Source organism: Engraulis encrasicolus, chromosome 8, assembly GCF_034702125.1.
Source record: "Engraulis encrasicolus isolate BLACKSEA-1 chromosome 8, IST_EnEncr_1.0, whole genome shotgun sequence".
In the NCBI taxonomy this organism is placed as follows: domain Eukaryota; kingdom Metazoa; phylum Chordata; class Actinopteri; order Clupeiformes; family Engraulidae; genus Engraulis; species Engraulis encrasicolus.
This window is the reverse complement of record NC_085864.1, coordinates 15,731,070-15,751,031: the sequence shown is the minus strand read 5'-3', so window position 1 is coordinate 15,751,031 and position 19,962 is coordinate 15,731,070. Positions and strand designations below refer to the sequence as shown.

The following is a 19,962-nucleotide window of genomic DNA, read 5'->3' as shown; positions in this document are numbered from 1 at the left end:
ATGATACAGATACATCTGCCGTTTGCTCACGTTTTCTTTTTTTTCTTGTTGTTTCTACTCCTGTGTGTATCTTTTACCCATCGCTTTCATCACCGCCCCACTGGGACCAGACTACCTTTGGTAAATAGATCGTTGTCCTTCAAAACAGGCGTATTATCTTACTCGGATGTTGCTGTTTTTTCCCGAAAGAAAAATATGTCAGGGCCCCTACGCCAAGCATGTCTTTAATGGGCCCCTGCGATGCCCTGTCCCCTTGAATAACCCTGGACTGGGCCTGACACATCACGCCTTAACTCCCATCACAGCTTCTCACGGTCTCCTCACACCTCTCCAGAAGATGTATCACTTTTCTCTAGTGTTTTTCTTTCTGGTGTTGTTGTTGAAGTTCAGATTGAAAGGCGTGGTGAAGCCCAAGCTCTCTCATTGGATCCGTGTTGTTCGTGTCCTACTGTAGGGACAAGTCTACTCTACATCCATATCACATTTGTAACAGTCTCGTGAACATTACATTAGGATCATATGACCAGATGACATCTTTTCCCATCAGAGAAAATACACTGTCCCTGTAAATATACGTGCACTTAGCTACAGCAGCCGTGGCCTAGTGGTTAGCGTCTTTCAATCTAGGGGTTGCCAGTTCGAATCCCCCCTGACCTCTCCCTCCATCTCCATCCACGTCTGAGGTGCCCTTGAGCAAGGCACCTAACCCCACACCACCACAGGGACTGTAAACAATACCCTGAAAAATTATAGTTGTAAGTGGCTTTGTTAAGTGTAATGTAATGGAATAATGCTGTGTCTTCCTAATCGTCTGTACAGCATGAACGAGACATGGGGCTGTAAACATCAATTATAGGAAATAGATGTAATGATGTTGTCATTGTCGTTGTTACAGGATGCAACACATGCCAACTGCCAGAGCTGAGCATAGAACATTAATAGACCTCCCTCCCAATGCCTCTTACAGATCCACTGCAGTGCACTACTGAGTCAGGTAGCAGCCCGGAGTTTAGCTCAGTTGGTGGCGTGGTCTGCCTTCCACATGAGAGGTTGCCAGTTCGAGAATGGGTTTGGATTGCGCAGAGTGAGCTTGGGTCACATTCCTGCTCTATTTGGCCCCCTGTCCCCCCGGCGAGAGGTGGGCCAGGTACTGCAACTGCAAATCCCATATGTCTCTGCTTTTGACAATCTCTCTGTCATTAATAATCGCTCAATAGTTGGTAAATTTGGTTTGTGACGACGATGTAGATGGGGAATAGACAAAAACTTTCATTGACATGACTTTGGACTAGACACTAAAGGCTTGAAGCGCTCAGGAGACTGTGCAAACAATATTACTCAGGTGCTCATCTGTACCGGGTGAAGTGTAAGTCCAAAAAAGGAAGGAAAAAGCAGAGGCACTCTGAGATGTGAGGAAAAATATTAAAAAGCCTTTAATTTAACATGACAATTCTGTTTAAAAACACAGGGGCCTACGCGTTGCAGCCATATTGGCCTTCATCAGGGCATGACTTTGGACTAGGTTGCCATCTCATATTGAGATTGCTTGTCTTGTTTTGTGCCACCATCACGCATCACCCTTTCTCATAGTCTCCTGTCACACGTCTGTCTGTCTGTCTCAGCATCAAGAAGACGTGGGGCTGTGGCGCAGAGAAGGGCGAGAAGGAGATTGCGGCCTACAACGTTATCCGCGAGGAGCACCGGCAGCTGGGACCCATGTCCTTTGGGGAGCTGAGCGTGCTGGGGCTCTTCACTCTGCTGGTGGTGCTCTGGTTCACCCGAGACCCAGGCTTCGTGGCCGGGTGGGCCACGCACATCTTCAATGCAGACGCAGAGTGCGTACTTCACTCTTTAATTTCATATTAGCTAGGTTTACATGACTTTTTTATTCCGAATTAATAGTTCAGAATTTAATTGTTCAGAATTAAATTGTTTTGTCGAGTTTGCACTGAACTTTCGGTAACACTTTATTTTAGGGATACATCTATTAGCACTAATACATACAATGTTAATGCCTGCATAAGTTACTTGTAAGGCATGTACTAAGCAAACACTAAGGCCTACTAGGTCCTTACTAAGGTTAAATTGGTAATAAATCCCTTATTGTGCATGAACAAGACATTTGCGAATACATGCCTAAAAAATGTTTGATTTTGCTTTGTACATGTCTTACAAGTTACTTATACGGGCACATTGTATGTATTAGTGCTAATAGATGTATGCCTAAAATAAAGTGTTACCGAACTTTCATTTAATTCCGAATTGTGAAGTGTTGACATGATGTTTTCAAAGCGGAATTAAGCTTTATTCGGAATTGAAGTGAGTTAATTCTGAATTAAATATGTCTCATGAAATCGTGGCCATTGTTAACAGAGTTGTTATCAACAGCTGTCAGTTGTTATCAACAAACATGAGGCATAGGTTCAAGTTAGTTTATTGGTGCCCGTTTTGTAGTTCCAGAGAGAGATGGGTGTCCCTACTTGTAAGATACAAACATATAACACATCAACATGAGAACTAAGACATACAGTATGAACCGGAATAAATAGTACCGACACAGTACTGAGATACAGTATAACACATACACATGCACACATAAAGAAGGTTGGGGCATGTTAACCTACACTGCAGCTAGCCTACATAACTGACTAGTAGTTTATTCACATAGAATAGTTGCTGCAGTAATCAGAATGATTTAATGCAGTTATTGTAGAAATATGGCAGATGTGACATAGCATGTCTTAAGGTACTTGGTACAGACCTGCAGCACACACAGCAAACAAAGTAGATTTTGGAGTCAGCGTAAAATGGATTTTAGAATACAGTAGCTTATATTCATAATTCACACTACATAAACACATTCATCAAAAGCTGATTATGTCAGCTGAAAATGTAGAAACCTATGAGGAATTTTCAACTCTGTGTGCTATCCAAAATTGGGTTGATCAAGGACTCTTGTGGAAATATAACATTTTCATAGATGCAGTATATCATTTGAAATTCTTTTTGTGATTGTCAAATAATTTATCCCCATAACGTTTTGCCATTTTTTGCAATTTTTCATCAGTCTTTTTGATTTCTCAGGTATGTGACAGATGCGACCGTGGCCGTATTCATCGCCATCCTGCTCTTCGTCCTCCCCTCCAAACCTCCACAGATAAAGCAGTGGCTGTCATGCTTCAACACAGGTGACACTACTCTTCTCACCCATCATTCATTCATATGTCACTCTGACGCACAATTTATGATGCACTGCACACTTAAAACATTTGAATAACTGGTGTTAGCAACTATGTAATATCGTTAACTAATAATTACATCCAGAATGTACTTCTTTATGCTTGATCAACTTTGACTTCAACTGATACCTCAGCCAATGGCGCCGCCAGAAATTTTGAGCCCCATGAAATTTGTGACCCAATTAAGGGCCCCTGTCAGTGCTGTCAGTGCTTCAGCCCTTAGAATCTGTAACACCTTTCCCCCGCTAGCGGCGCCAGTGACCCCAGCCTCTAACATAAAATAAATCTTTCTTATATGTCAAACACAAACAGGTAATTGGAGTGCTTCTGGGTCTTCACCTTTTTCCTTGGTGCTCTTCAGTGTAGGGGCCAGGGCTCTAAATTAACACACGCCAACACGCCAAACACGGGTGAAAATTCATTTTGGCTAGTAGAAAAAAATACCTACCCGCCAATTTGGCTAGTAGCGCCCGAGTACAGTAACTTATGAATGGTAAACCGCTGCTCTGATGAACGTTATACGGCGAGATTTCCTACATTACCCATGGACACTAGCGTCACGAGGTAGCCTCCCACCGTGGGCTTTCCAGTGCATCGAGCGTCAAACTCAATGCTGTTGCGCGCGCCAGGATTGAAAACATTTCAGACGACCAGCCTTCTGTCAGCTAAGCTGCGCTCACACTATTCTCACAGGCAGCTCTCCTCCTATGCTCTCGTCGCTTTCGCTACAACCTTTTTAACGTCACTACTGCTATTATTACTATATGAACCTTGCTGTAACAGGCTGCATTTTTTAAGCAGCGAGACCCTGACCGTTTCAATAACAGGACTTACGCAGATTATGCATAGCGCTACTTCTGTTGTGTAGACGTTTTGTGCGAGTGATGAGAATGTGGCGGGGGTTAGAGCAAGGTTCTGTGTGTTGGTGGATGCTAGTAGTAATTGTAAATAGTGACGTTAAAAATGAGTGGTTGTGGAACGAAATAGCGACCAGGGCAGAGGAGGAGAGCCGACTGTCAGAGTAGTGTGACCGTAGCTGTCAGTTCAGTTGTCTTCTGAAATGTTCAGAGTCCTGGCGCAACTAAGTTGGAAAGCCCACGCCATCGAAAAGAAAAAAAGCAACCAACGACGAAGCTGTGGAAGTAACAAAGGAAGCGAAGATTCCCGAGATATTATTTACTTTTAATTAAACTAGGCTTCTTGTCATTTTGTTGCGCATGGTAGAGAAGAGCTCCTCCTCTCTCGCTGTGTGCTTGGTTACTGTAGGCCTATGTTAAAGGTCTGTTATGTGAGTGGCTTGTGTGATGTGATTCAGCTGCTTTCAGAGGAATTGAACAAAAACTAATCAAATTAATTAGGCCTAAGTAACGAAAGTAAAAAATAAAGTAGAAGGTAAAAAATAATGAAAAAATATATAGCCTATAATATGCTTATTTTGTAGGCATATAGCCTATGCAGGCCTATAGTGTATCTGTGTTGTAGAAACAGTTGGACAAAATGACCATTTAATTAGAAAAAAAAACTAGCCTAATGCATAGTTTATTTTGGCGAGATAAAAAAAAAATGGCTAGTTGAACTTCTGTTTGGCTGGTAAGAAAAAATGTCCACTAGCCAAATTGGCTGGTGGTGGAAAAAGTTAATTTAGAGCCCTGGTAGGGGCTCTCAAACTTATTCCAAATGACAGCATTTGGACCTTTCTTATATATCGCCATCGCCTACATTGACACTCTGAAAACTACTTCACACCACCCCAGACACAAAAGACAGATTTGTTTCTATGTTGCCATTTCCTACACTGACTCTTCACACTGAACTCTTCTCCTGACACTAAAGCCACATTTCCGTCTGAATCTGAACACACTGTCCGGCACACTGAAAACTACCAGACACAACCCCAGCGACCCACAAAACATAAACTGTTATACAGTATGTTGCTAGTTCCTATATATTGACTCTTCACACAAAGCCGCTCCTTACACAAAAGTCACGTTTCCTTCAACCTGTCCAGTCCACACTCTCTTGTCATCCAACTCCATCACCACCCTCCTGCGTGTGTGTGTGTGTGTGTGTGTGTGTGTGTGTGTGTGTGTGTGTGTGTGTGTGTGTGTGTGTGTGTGTGTGTGTGTGTGTGTGTGTGTGTGTGTGCGTGCGTGCGTGCGTGCGTGCGTGCGTGCGTGCGTGTGTGTGTGTGTCTTGTCATCCAACTCCATCACCACCCTCCTGTGGCTGGCTCAGAAATCGGAGCTGTTTTCTTTGACAGTCTCCATTTCCCTTGAGAGGCTTTCCTGGCCGTCTGACAGACAGACCCTGTGTGTGTGTGTGTGTGTGTGTGTGCGTGCGTGCGTGCGTGCGTGCGTGCGCGTGTGCGTGCGCGTGTGCGTGCCTGTGTGCGTGTGTGTGTGTGTGCGCGCGTGCTTGCGTGCGTGTGTGTGTGTGTGTGTGTTTGTTTTTCTTTGGTTTTCTTTGTTTGGTTTTCTGGCCGTCTGACTGACTGACCAACTGTGTGTGTGTGTGTGTGTGTGCGTGTGTGCGTGTGTGCGTGTGTGTGTGTGTGTGCGTGTGTGTGTGTGTGCGTGTGTGTGTGTGTGTGCGTGTGTCTGTGTCTGTGTCTGTGTGCGCGCGTGTGTGTCCACGTGTCTGTTTGTTTTCTTTTCTTTCTTTGCATTTGGTCCGACCTCCACAGACTCCCAGGTCACACCTGCGTCTGCGTCTGCGTCGGGCCCCGGCGCGGCTCTGCTCAGCTGGAAGGTGGCCCAGAAGAAGCTGCCCTGGAACATTGTGCTCCTGCTCGGGGGAGGCTTCGCCCTGGCCAAGGGGAGTGAGGTGAGTGCTCCTGCCCAGGGAGGCGCAGACAGCTCTGGCTGGGCCCAGGACAAAGTCACCTGAAAGGGCCCCAAATCCAGTACAAACAATCTAGTGAGGACCCAATTCTGGGCCCCCTGTCTCCCTGGGACCGGGACAAGTGTCCCCCCCTGTCTGCTTACCCGTGTGCTGGGGTCGGGCTTCCCTTTTGGAGCCGTTACCAACTAACACACCATGTGCCGTTCTGAACCTTTAGTAGAAAACGTGCATACGTACAGCCTATGCTGTACAGCATTTACCAACGATGCGCTTGGTGTTTTAACCGACTTTGTCTTTATCGGAATCTGTGGACACACTACAGTGTGTGCCATTTAGAAACCTCACCAGAAACCATATGCACACAGCATGTTCCGTTTTGATTCTTTACCAGAAACTGTAGGCACACAGCTTTTGCCATTCAGAATCTTGAACAGAAACTACACACAAAGCATGAACCGTTCAGAATCTTAACCAGAAACCACACATACAGAACGTGCTGTTTAAAACCCATAAAAGAAACTTTGTGTACAGCATGTTCTGTTCGTCAGCTGTTTGTTGAGTATGGGTGGCTGCTGTCTCTTCTAGGAAGGAGAAAGATGCCCCCTTAAAGGATAGTTCCGGCGTAAAATGAAAGTTTCACCATCGCTTTCCCATGCCACATAATGTATCTAATCTCAAACCGAGGCACAGAGACGATCATCGGACTGGCCAGTGTTTTCAGAGGTGTCTCACTGTTGCAACTCTCTGACCCGGATGCAGGCTAGTTCTACTCAATCAGGTGGCTAGGTAGGCTAAACATGGTCCGCGGTTCTTACACCGGCTGCGACCGTAAAATGAAAAGCTGGAACCCCGACCGTTTTCACCGACTGCCACTGTCTAAACCAGCCATATTACGGGAATGGCTAATAGCATCAGAAGTGGACAAAACTGACATAAAAACCCGGAGGGATCGCGACTACCGTGTGTGCAGGCAGCAGATTTGAAGAGTTGTATGGAGAGTACAGGTAGGCAGACTGAGACTACTCTTACAAAGTAATTGCAACACGGTATAATATAACATGGATTCAACTTTGTAATAACAAACCACTGGTGGTGTACTTACATCTGTAAGAGCACTTCTAGTACGACTTCATAAAATTCCTCCAGCCCTCCTCCGTTGCGTAATGGTCCATCTGACCTCGCGCGCCCTGGTCAATTAGTGTCTACTTCACTGAAACAACTACTCTAGCATGCTTGACATCAATCACATCGAATGCCTCAATTTCACAATTTCACTTGCCATCCCGCGCTAGTTTGTTTTGACAGTTTATTTATCTCCTGTAGTGGGCTACATTTACTGCACCTGTATGCCTTCCCAAAACAGAGTGCTTGCTGGCAAAGACGCGCGGTGTTGCAACCAGTTTCACAGATTCACAGACACTCAATATTCACGAGCCAGACACATTTACACATGTTTCTCTCTCTTCAAACATACCTCCATAGCCATGCGCCTTTTTGGTACAGCATTCATCTTTAGACGGTTTCGTTTAGGTGTTACATCTCCCTACTCTTCTTGTAGTCATCATCCTCGAAATGCTCCCTCCATACACGGTAGTAGCGATCCCTCAGGGTTTTTATGTCAGTTTCGTCCACTTCTAATGCTATTAGCCATTCCCGTAATATGGCTGGTTTAGACAGTGGCAGTCGGTGAAAACGGTCGTGGTTCCAGCTTTTCATTTTACGGTCGCAGCCGGTGTAAGAACCGCGGACCATGTTTAGCCTACCTAGCCACCTGATTGAGTAGAACTAGCCTGCATCCGGGTCAGAGAGTTGCAACAGTGAGATGCCTCTGAAAACACTGGCCAGTGAAAGACTGTGTGGTCCGATGATCGTCTCTGTGCCTCGGTTTGATTGACGAGACCTTTGATGAAGTGTGTAGCGTTTTTGAAGTTGTTTATAGCGGGGAAACATCAGAAAATTATAGGCCTATAATTGGCCCCGCCGTGATGCATTGGCTGCGTTTTTCGCCAAAAAGCTTAAAATTAGCTAACTCCATAACGGCGCGGCATTGCCCAGAATGGCTCATCATGAGATACATTATGTGGCATGAGAAAGCGATGGTGAAACTTTCATTTTACGCCGGAACTATCCTTTAAGATTTCCCCATAACATATGGATACGTGTATGTAATTGGTTCATGAAGGACTTTATTAGTCCATAGGTTTCAGCTCTAGATAAACATTGGGATGTTATACCCTGGTGAAACAAGGCAGAAAGACGTGAAAGTTTTAACATTCACATGTTCTATCAAACAGCTTTCTTGGCGGAGGTCTGCACTCTCTGAGTGCATTCCTAGTTTGCTATTATTTCCAGCAACCCAGCTTGTCCAAGCTGATGGGGCCCACCTTGACCCCGCTCCACACCATTCCTTCCTAATCCTATGCTGAAGCATGTGGGGAAGCGTATAATGTTACCTTTTGTTACACACTTCACAGTCTGTTAACTTCATCTTCTGTGACTCATGACAGATATACTATGTGAGTGTTATTTGCTATTATTTGCTATGGTGGGCAGCCGTGGCCTAGTGGTTAGAGAGTTGGTCTTTCAATCTAGGGGTTCAAATCCCCCTGACCTCTCCCTACATCTCCATCCATGGCTGAAGTGCCATTAAGCAAGGCAGCTATCCCCCACATTGCTCCAGGGACTGTAACCAATACCCTGAAAAATAATAATTGTGAGTTGCTTTGAATAAATGAAAGCGTCAACTAAGTGCAATGTAATGTAATTATTTCCAGCTATCTGGCTTGTCCAAGCTGATGGGCCACACCTTGACCCCGCTCCACACCATCCCTCCCTGGGCCATAGTCATTATCCTGTGCCTGCTCATCGCTGTGTTCACCGAGTGCACCAGCAACGTGGCCACCGCCACACTCTTCCTGCCCGTCCTGGCGTCCATGGTAAGGGCCGCACGCACGCACGCACGCACGCACACACACACACACACACACACACACACACACACACACACACACACACACACACACACACACACACACGTGCGCACGCACACACACACACACGTGCGCGCGCACACACACGCACACACGCGCACAAACGTACATACACACACACAGAAACACACACATAAACACACACAGAAATGGAAGTAGCCTATTATTCTGTACCTAAGTGTTGTGCACTGGCAGTACATGTTGGCAGAGGAGTTATTGAAATATACAGTACTTTTTAAGTCAATGTACCTTCTAAGTCAGTGATTCCCAACCTTTTTTGTCTCGACTATACCCTAAGCCATTTTGTCATACCATGTCCTATATCTTCTCCGGTGTGACTGTGCTCCACACTCATTATTTTTTTCATTTTTTTTATTTCGCAGAAAGATTTTAGCATTTGCCTTCTTCAGTGTTCATATCAACTGAGTTTACATATGAATTCAGGGCAGCACTCTTGAAAATGCTTTGGATGAACATCATCACAGTGCAGAGAGGCTGCTAACAGCTACACTTTTCAACTTCCATTGGGAGGGCCAATGAGGACGCGCCATCACCCAATCAATCATCCAATCAGCGACACACAATGGACTTTTGTTAGTAACCCATGTAGAGTCCCTCGTGGCTGCCACTCACTCCAGTCTGCCACTTAACAGCTCCGCTACTGTGCGAGGCAAGCCGGCGGGGAAATCATTCATTTCGCTCCAGTAATGGATAATAGGGAGCCATTGATGTATTGGGCCAAGCGGTTGCGTGCACTGAGCGCCAGGGCCGCTGACATCTTGGGGACAAAGTCATCTGCAAGCTCCCCCACCACCCCACCCACACACATACACCCAATGCATACAATGCAATGAGAACACAATTCTGGGGCCCCCCCTCTTTCTCGGCCCCGGGACAACTGACCCCTTTGCCCTGCTGTCGGCTCCACGACTGAGCACTGAGGCACTTGCCAATGAGCGCAGAGCAATGCAGCACCGCCCAGCACGGAGAGCGCTCGCTGGCCTGGGTTTGCATGCTTGATTGCCCATTACTGTCAGCTAGTTGGGGCGGAATTACTCACCGCCCCTTCCTCTGGGCCCCTTTAGCGTGTGTGTGTGTGTGTGTGTGTGTGTGTGTGTGTGTGTGTGTGTGTGTGTGTGTGTGTGTGTGTGTGTCCGTGTGTGTGTGTGTCCGTGTGTGTGTGTGTGTGTGTGTGTGTGTGTGTGTGTGTGTGTGGGGGGAATGAGGGATGTGTGTGTGTGTGTGTGTGTGTGTGTGTGTGTGTGTGTGTGTGTGTGTGTGTGTGTGTGTGCTTGTGTTTGTGTGTGTGTGTGTGTGCATGTGCGTGCGTGCATGCGTGTGTGAAGGTGTGCATGTGTGCCTGAATCTGTGTGCAAGTCACCCCACTCGGTCGTGACTGACACTCCGAACGCCCGTTTGTGTATTCAGCAGGCAGCGGCGAGTGTGGAATGTGTCAAGTAGTGAGGGTATTGAGAGAATGAGATTTATTCTGAGCTCCAAACCTGGCAAAGAGCGGAGCGGGACTGGAGCGGAGGCCTGTACAAAGTCTCGTAGGAGTCCCTCACAAAGGACAGAAAGGAAGTCTGGGCATGTAAAAGAGCGCTGCGCCAAAAAAGCAGCACTTGATTGCCTGGGCCAGAGTGGCAGTGGCAGTGGCGTGGTCTCCAGTCTCAAGAGAGATTCGCCTCTGAAAAAAGGCGAAAAGCAAATTGACCACCGATTTCTTCCTCGAACAAGGAGGGTGTCAATGACTCATTCAGCCCGTAGAACCAACATGCGTAGGTACTGGCGTTGCGTTGGAGACGCTGAGATCATTCATTTGTTATGTCATTCGCAATTAACTTTGGATTCCTTCATCTCCTTTGAGATGAATAAAGTATCCGTAGGCCACTCTACTGCAGCCAGAATAAATTAAAAGCCAATTGAAGAACTCGTTCGTTATTGAATTGGTCGGGGGACCTGGGTTACCTGAATCTCTGGACCCGTAACTAACAACTTCAGCCAAAACTGCCAAAGAGTGAACATGCAGGGTGCCGATATGAGTCACTCAGCCGCCCAGAACCAACATACTGGGTTGAAAGGTGATGCTGAGAAATAATTCATTTATTGTGTGATTCACCGCTAATTACAGTGGGCATCCTTAATTGCCTTTGGGATGACTAAAGTGCCTCTTCTCCACTGCAACCAGCATAAATTAAAGCCGATTTGAAAATTCCTCACTATTGAAGTGGTTTGGGTATCAGGGATATCTGGATATCTCTAGATCTTTAGTTAACCAACGTGGCTATTGCCAGGCTATTTGACAAGTGAGACATGGTCTGGGAGACCCTTTCTTATAGGGGAGGTTGATCTAAAACCAATTCACATGCAGTACAATCTAAAACTTGATGGAAAGCTGGTTTTGACATCTGGTGTCGACATGGCGGATCTGTAAACAAACTACAAGCGTTTGATCGCCTAATAATATGTCTTTCACCGTCTCCCCATTCTGTGTTTGGGTTTCCAAACTCAGGCAAAGATTTCGGATTGGAACGAGCACACAAGGCAGTATGGGAATCTCCAGGCTAGTAACTATCAACTTTGAGAGGATTGCTTTCAAGTCGTGGGCCAAATGCAATATTGAAAAAAAAAAGATTAAAATTGTCTGTGCATACACTTAATACTCGTTACTGAATTTCACACACACTCTTTCCCATCATACGGTAGTTCAGATTTGCCTGCACATATTGTGTTGTGTGTGTGTGTGAGAGCTGTATCATTGGCCTGGGCCCGCTCCTACTCCTGTGGCACACCAAATTTCATGTTGAAGGCTTGTATATGGGTCACCTGTAATAACATTTTAAATTATCTAACGGGCAGAATAAAATGACTCCAAAGGTCAGATTTGTCCCCCGGGCCTGAGTTTTACATCCCTGCCCTACTATGTATTGCTGAATCGAAAGCAGGTTGTGGCTGTACATGATTCTATGTAATGGCAGTTATTGTGTTCTTTGAATCAACCTGTTGGAGGGTCTTTCCCAGGCTCTGGGCATAGTTCACCACGCTACTTTAGTGAGACAGGACTGTCTTCATTCCAACATAGTACTGCTTTTGGTTTTTGGTTATACAGAATTCTACTGTATATGTATTGGCAGTTATTGTGTTCTTCTAATCAACCTGTTTGAGAGTCTTTCCCAGGCTCTGAGCATGGGGCACCATGCTACTTTACTGCTGTCATGCAGTTTAATGAGTTTGAATCCGGCGAAACAAGCAATCTGGTGAAACAAGCACCAGCACAAGCAGCAGTCCCCTACAGATCTTGACATGTAATGCGTCAGCTTTTTTTTTTACAGTCTGGCTCTCTGCCAGCCAAGCTAGGATCATGTCTAGTGCTCATTTTTCCCCTCTTTCTTTCTTTCTTTCTGTCTTTCGTTCTTTTTTTTTGTTTAGTTTTCTGCAGACGTGAGTCAGTTTTGGCCACATCACCCCACCATACGACCACGCTGGGTGCTTCATTACACCCACTTAATGAAAGTCTTGAGCGGGCTCAAACAAGCGCTTTTAATTAAAGTCCCCTTGCGGCACAGCACAGTGCGGCGCACAGTGCGGCGAAGCACAGTGCGGCGAAGCACAGTGCGGTGCAGCACGGCGCAGCGAAAACCCGGCACTTGGATCTGAGTTATGGGTATGTGATTATGGTACTCGCAGTAGAGAGAGAGAAAAAAAGAAAAAAGTGCCCCCTAAAAAGCGAAAGACGACCAAAAAAAATGAAGCGAAAAAGAAAGAGGGAAAAAAAGGGATATAAGGCCCCTTTGAGAGAGGGCTTCTTTTGCTGGATTGCATGTGTGTCAGGCTAACATATGTTTCTTAATTACAGTCCCAGTCCATAGGCATGAACCCGCTGTATGTCATGGTGCCATGTACCCTCAGCGCCTCCTTCGCCTTTATGTTGCCCGTGGCAACCCCTCCCAACGCCATCGTCTTCTCCCATGGCTACCTCAAAGTCTCTGACATGGTGAGTTTGGCGTCGCGCACAACGCACGCACGCACGCACGCACGCACGCACACACGCACGCACACTTTGTACTTTGGTGGATGCACATACAGTACAGACACACGTACACACACCCTCAAATGTGCACACACACACACACACACACACACACACACACACACACACACACACACACACACACACACACACACATACACACACACACACACAGCAGAAAGCGGCTTAAGTGCTGAGGGATGCGGCGCAGAGACAGACACCACGTAGTTACGAGGTTGGAGTCATCCGGCCGACTCGCACAGCGCAAGGAAACCACAATTCATTTGTAAAGCTGTCCTTAGTCTTTATGTTACTGTCTGACAATTGTATAATCATGAATGAATGAATGGAGCATTCCTGCGAGCTTAGTTCCCACGATGTTTTGCTTTTGTTCTTGTGGTCTGTTCATCCCGTTTTTATGACCCCGCCCTCGCTCGGCCTGCGCGGTCACGGTCGTCGTGACATTTCATTGCAGAGGGCAGGTTTTTAATTTCTCTCTCTTCCCTACAAACAAAGCAAGCCATGCATGACATTCAGAAGTGTAGCTTGGAAGTAGCCAACAGGCAACAGAGGCAAGTCCTTGTGGGGGCGTCTTAGGCACCAGCAAGGGCCTCGGAACGGAAGGCTGAAAACTTTTAAAATATTTATCTACTATGTCCGTACATGGATGTCATACATCTCTTCTAGGAAAACTGAAAGCAAAGTCTGCGACACCAAGCTCCCTTTTCGCTTATTTTAATGTGTGACATTAAAATAAAAGAAACAGGAGCTTGGTGTCGCTGACTTTTCTTTCAGTTTTCACTGTATTTTTGCTAGACCTGCACCCAAACTATTTGAGACGGATGTGCGTGTTTTTCCTCTTTTTTTGACAATTGATACATGTCTTCCAGGCCTGTCACAACCAGGCAAGCAAGTCATTTCCTACGGCCCCCACCTGAAAGGGGGGGCCCTTGTAATGCACTTGTATTCAAAGAACAGCGTTGACAAGTTTGTGAGTGTGGCAACACCTCCCTGAATGTAATGACTGAACAGTGCAACAATAACTGCTATCAAAATCTCTCTCCCAATAGTTTTGAGTAGAAGTGGGCCGCAAGTCCCTCTTTGTCTAGGGCCCCAATTCTGTATATGTACAATATATGGTACTCAGCCTTAATTTGTTTTGGGCTTAATAAAAGACTAGCCTGGTCCTGACCATCCCATAATACTACCATTTCATTTTGTATTCATGGTCTGGAGGTTGTTTGATCGGACGCGATTGGAAGCGGGAAGGACATTTTCAGAAAAATCAGGTTAAGTTGTTGAACAAACATGTGACGTCTATCTTGTAGGACCGTTTAACAGACACGTCTGACAGAACATCCTACCATAGGATAAAATTACAATGTAGGACCGTTTGTCAAAACACCGGCCAAATCCTATAGCTCAACATCGCTCCGCAGAATACAGTTACCAGACGTAGTGCGGAGCCAAGTCTCTTGGCGGAAGTACGCAGGCTTGTGCGTGAGGCTAATAGTAAAAGACTACACTCAACTCTACGTCACTCTACTTCACTATATTAGTGGTTTTTGATGCTGTGTAGGTGGTGAATGTTTGTGGGGCCCCGGGCAGAAATGCAGTCTAGAATGTCCTCTGATTGCATTGCACTTCATCACAATAACCAATCAAATCATTTAGCTTTAGGCAACTGGACATCCTCTGTGTGTTTGAAAGGGAAAGAGAAAAAGTATGCATGTGGTTGTGAATGTGTGTGTGTGTGTGTGTATGTGTGTGTGTGTGCGTGTGCGTGTGCGTGTGTGTGTGTGTGTGTGTGTGTGTGTGTGTGTGTGTGTGTGTGTGTGTGTGTGTCAGTGTTAATTTTGTCATCCATTTTTTTATTTAGTCTTAGTCTTAGTCTTGTGTCAAAGTCCATTCTTAGTCTTCGTCGCTTTTAGTCTTTCAAAAATCAGTTTTGTTTAGTTATTATTTAGTCGACTAAAATTCCTCAACATTTTTGTCTAGTTTTAGTCTTTCACAAATAATTTTTGTTTAGTCATTATTTAGTCGACTAAAAGTCCTCAACATTTTTGTCTAGTTTTAGTCTAAACATTTTAGTCTTTAGTTTAAGTCACAATACAATAAAACACAAGGCCTTTAGTAATGCACTGAGACTTGGTTATTGCCATTCTGGTAAAGCAGTCAATAGTGCATACAAATGTGAATATGTCGCTGGTGCTACGTATTCGTAAAAGGGATTTTTGATTTGTTAGAGAAGCTTCTCCCCCAATATTCGTTAGGGTCAGTCTGCTAAAAGTAAAATCGGTGGATGGATTCAGCTGTAATTAATCATTTTTTAAATCCCATAGTGTCCCTTTAAAGGTTAATTACCAATTAACAATTAATTTATAGGTTTTAGTTGTGGTTGTACCAATTTATGTCTGAGCCCCCCCAAAAAGTCTACGTCTTGGTCGTTTTTAGTCTTTCACAAATCATTTTTGTTAGTCAGAATTTAGTCGACTAAAAGTTAGTTCTTAGTCTTAGTCACTTTTAGTCTTTCACAAATCATTTTTGTTTAGTCATTATTTAGTCGACTTAAAGTCCTCAACATTTTAGTCTCGTTTTAGTCTTTCACAGATCATTTTTGTTTTTAGAATTTAGTCGATTAAACTCTCAAAAGGTTAGTCGACTAATATATTTAGTCTTAGTCTAGTCGACAAAATTAACACTGTGTGTGTGTGTGTGTGCGTGTGCGTGTGCGTGCGTGCGTGCGTGCGTGCGTGCGTGTGTGTGTGTGTGTGTGTGTGAGAGAGAGAGAGAGAGAAAGACTTTTTCTCTTATGTATTTGTGTTAATGTCACTGTCACATTTTCAAGCTAAAAGAAGGTGCCTTGAGCTACACTCTTCGGATAGCGCAGACCTGGATGAATAAGAATCTTGACAGACATGAATAATCAATCGCCGCATTGATGCCTCCACAGGCCAAGACAGGCTTCATGATGAACATCATCGGCATCGTTTGCATCACCCTGTCCATCAACACCTGGGGGCGGGCCATGTTCCACCTGGACACCTTCCCCGCCTGGGCCAATGAGACGGCGGTATGAGGGTGAACGACAGGTGGCCGAGACCTATAGGAGAGTGCAGAGCACAGGCAGGGTGTGCTGCCTCCCGCCTCTCCATCACCAGAGGACCCGCATGGGGTCACTAAAACGAGTGTCGGCACTAAAAGGAGCTTCAGCTCCTTCCTCTGTCATTGGGGGAGGAGAGAAGCACCCAGGGCAGAGGTGTCAATCCTGGGGTGCATTTCTCGAAACCATAGTTTGCTAACAACATTAGCTACTTTGTTGTTTGCAATGCAATTTCCCATTGGCAACTACCCAAGTTGCTAAGTGGCTAACAACTGCGCTTTCCAGAAACGCACCCCTGGGTTCAGAAAGTTAAAAATCCTGCCACAAATATGATCCAATCAGCTCTGAATAAGGTGACCGCAATGAACGCTCAAGATACATAAGACCAGTTGCTGAAGTCACCTGACCACCTGCTGAAGTCTCTTGTGTTAAAGGGAAGCTGTGGAAGGGTTTTTATATATTTGTGAACCAGATTTTTGACACCTCTGCAGCACCAGAGTATGTTTGATCTGCTGTAGTCTCGCTCAGGCATCCGTACTAGCTTGTGTAGTCAATCCTGTAGGATTATGTTTTTGTTGTTATTATCATTATTAATTGATGTATTCATAAATGCGCTATGTTTTTTAGCGTCCCTAAAGATGTCTGTAGGGAGGGAGTGCCTGTGAAAGTATTGCCAAAGGGTGAGAGGTTTGTTTGTTTGTTTGAGCTTTTTTTCTGTCCGAGCTTCAACCAGCAGTTTCGCCTTTTTTCTGCTGTGACAGACAATTACACATGGAGCATTCGAATGAGACCACATGAAAGGTTTTTGTTTTGCTATATTCAGTTTTGTACTAAAAAATAACTGGAGAGTTCTATAAAAAGTATGGAAATGCTTTCACTTAAGCAAGCAATTGCCAGCCTATGCTCTTTTATTGCAGTAACTGTTAAGAAAGTCCTTTTTAAAGTTTTCTTTTTTTACATTAACTATTTGTACTTGGTGCAAAGTGCCTCACCTGTAGCCATTGCCAATGCCAATATTGCAAATGTATACATGTGTATTACGCACAAACACCTACAATCACACTCACATATGCACACACTGGAGACACACAGACACACATAAAAAAGTACATTTCCCACATTGTATTCCACAAATCCTGTGCCTTAAGATGTAATGATGTGCAAAAAACTGCACAAAATCTCTACATTCCATTTTTACGTCTATTATACAGCCTGTTTTATCTGAATTGTATGTCATTCACATCCGTCTTTCAGATGAGATGAGTATTTCATGTCATTTTTCTGACATTTTTCTGAATCAATTTTCTTGATTTGCCTTTCGCAAACACTTTTCACACACATCTCTTTGTGAAGTTTAAATGCACTCAGAGTTCCTGTATGATGTACTGTATGACCACCAGATGCTGTATGACAGTGGAACTGGGCAGTATTCCAGTTTCACGCAATGAGATGAAAACTGCACAATGACCATGCTGTGAATACTGTACCGGTATGTTGTGTTATGTATATTTATTGTTATATATACTATATGCAATGTCATTTCATGAGATGATGCCATTTTCAAAGACAACCATTGGGAAAAGAAAACACGCAATTACAAAAGATACATGCAATTACATTAAAATTGTACATCACCAGTTGTTATGTTTGACTGTTTTGTAGGATAGTATTGTATTTTTCACTGTGTCTGCAGTTATTACACATCATCGTTTACTACTAAGGTCGGGGTGTCAAACATAAGGCCCAGGGGCCGGAGGCAGACCACCAGATGGTTCAGTCCGGCCCCAGGCTTCTAGAGAAAATGTAACTAAGTATGACCAACAAAACTAAATCTGTTCCTGTTGAACCGGTAGGGCACTCGTCTGCCATGCGGCCGGCCCGGGTTCGATTCCCGGCCCGGGTCATTAGCCGACCCCTCCCCATCTCTCTCCCCATTCACTTCCTGCCCACCTCTCAAACTGTCCTGTCAAATAAAGTTGCAACAGACCCCAAAATAAAAATCTGTTCCTGTTAGAAAATGTGCTGCAGGTGTCTGGAGAACAAAATTGCTCTCCATTTACTGTCAATGCTCCTGATAGCCTACCAGCTGCCATCCACCTCAAAATGACGGACTAGCAATGTGATTAAGATATGAAGCTGAAATTTGGGACATTTCACAATTGCGTTACTGGGCCGGTCCAGGTAAGATTGGCTGCATGTGGTCCCTGAACTGAAATGAGTTTGACACCCCTATATAAGGGTTCAGCATTTACACTGAGTCAACCGTAGCCTCTTACTGCAGATGGGGTCGCCGGGGGTCTATTCACTATTTGCTTGAAAATACTCAACTACATCATAACAACTTTGCTATCACAGTACCGATAACCTTGAGTAACAAATTAAGACATAGCCAGCACAATTCTGGTGACAGTAAGGTTATAACATAGTCTCTGCGCTAAGGGGTTGAAAGAGCATGTGTGAGATATGTGTGCTATGGCTTGCACACAATAACGCAAAACAAACTACAAACAAATGAATAAACTTACAACATGACCATGGAGTATATGTACACATGTGTAAAGGTTGTGCCTCTAGTTGTGCAAATATACAATATTGTGTAACAGTCTGTGGGCTGCTAGCTCTGGAGAGCACATGTCCTCTCCTACCTGTGTCAAGAGGCCATTCCTTATAAGAGAGCGGTGAGCAGGATATGTATTTATGCCATGTGAATAGGTACACGTTTGCCGCCTGAGCAGTTCATGATTCTAGGTTTCACAGAGTCATACCCCAGTATCATGTAAATTCTAATTAAACGATAGACTGCCATGGATTTGTTTGTCTTATGTCCAATGGCAATTACAAACGAGACACCGTTTAATTGCTGGTGTCTCTGTGACCCTGGCAGCTGCCATGACTCACCAAAGACAGCACGCACAGAGGCTTGCATGTTGGTTTTGCGTGCAGCTTGTAATTCTGGTGGACAAGAATGCGAATCCATGACCATGACCGTGGACCAGGGATGGCTTAAGAACTGCAGAACAGAGGAATTTTCCACATACCTGGCACACACAAAAAAAGACGTGTTGTAGGGCCTATCAGAGCAAAACAAAAGGTTCATTTAAAGTTGTGCCAGGTGGCTAGCTCAAAAGAGAAAAAGTCAGAAAGTGACATAAAATCAGAAAAAAAGAATCACAAGAAATTGAAAACTTGAAAAAAGTGTGCACATTAGCACATAAGACGCAACACATACCGTACACCACATAACCAAGCACTGGCTTTTCACACAAAGTCTGTTATAAGCTTGTTGTTGCCATAGTAGTAATGGCCAGCCAAGTCCTAATCTGTTACCTAAGACTACCTTTAGAGTCATAGCAATGTTATCACATTTTTCCCGTTCTGAGTCTGATTGCAATTGATTTCAAGTGCACCAAAGGGCTGCATTTTTCAGGTTGTTTCACACACACTTGGCTGTTGCGAATTGTATAAGGTTAAGAGAAAACCTACATTGAGCTCTCCACATGATCAGTTCAAAGCAGAAACTATAGTTCTATACTTCACAGTTAATTGAAAAATATCTACACATTAGTATCTACGTAGTGCTGGGTGTATTAGGAGGGCAGAGATGGCTGGAGACTGTGACGGACGGCCAGAGGAATTTTACACACACACGCACAAAAAGCATCAGCTGTCACGCTGGGACCCTTCCAACCCCCATAGCAAGTGAGCAGAAGTTGGTTACATCATTTATTGCGAGGATTGCATAAAAGATAAAAACTCAAA

At 44.7% G+C, this 19,962-nt stretch overlaps 1 protein-coding gene across 1 annotated transcript in view; it reads left to right on the top strand.

The window, feature by feature from the left end:
- Positions 1 to 17,845, top strand: part of slc13a5b (solute carrier family 13 member 5b) — a 30,164-nt gene extending 12,319 nt beyond the window's left edge. Inside the window, exons 7-12 of the mRNA XM_063205050.1 lie at positions 1,623 to 1,835; positions 3,085 to 3,188; positions 5,923 to 6,062; positions 8,855 to 9,016; positions 12,927 to 13,064; positions 16,054 to 17,845. Coding sequence (XP_063061120.1) covers positions 1,623 to 1,835; positions 3,085 to 3,188; positions 5,923 to 6,062; positions 8,855 to 9,016; positions 12,927 to 13,064; positions 16,054 to 16,179 — 883 coding nt within the window. The 3' untranslated portion in view covers positions 16,180 to 17,845. The remainder of the gene's footprint in view (positions 1 to 1,622; positions 1,836 to 3,084; positions 3,189 to 5,922; positions 6,063 to 8,854; positions 9,017 to 12,926; positions 13,065 to 16,053) is intronic.
- The last annotated feature ends 2,117 nt before the right edge of the window (positions 17,846 to 19,962 follow it).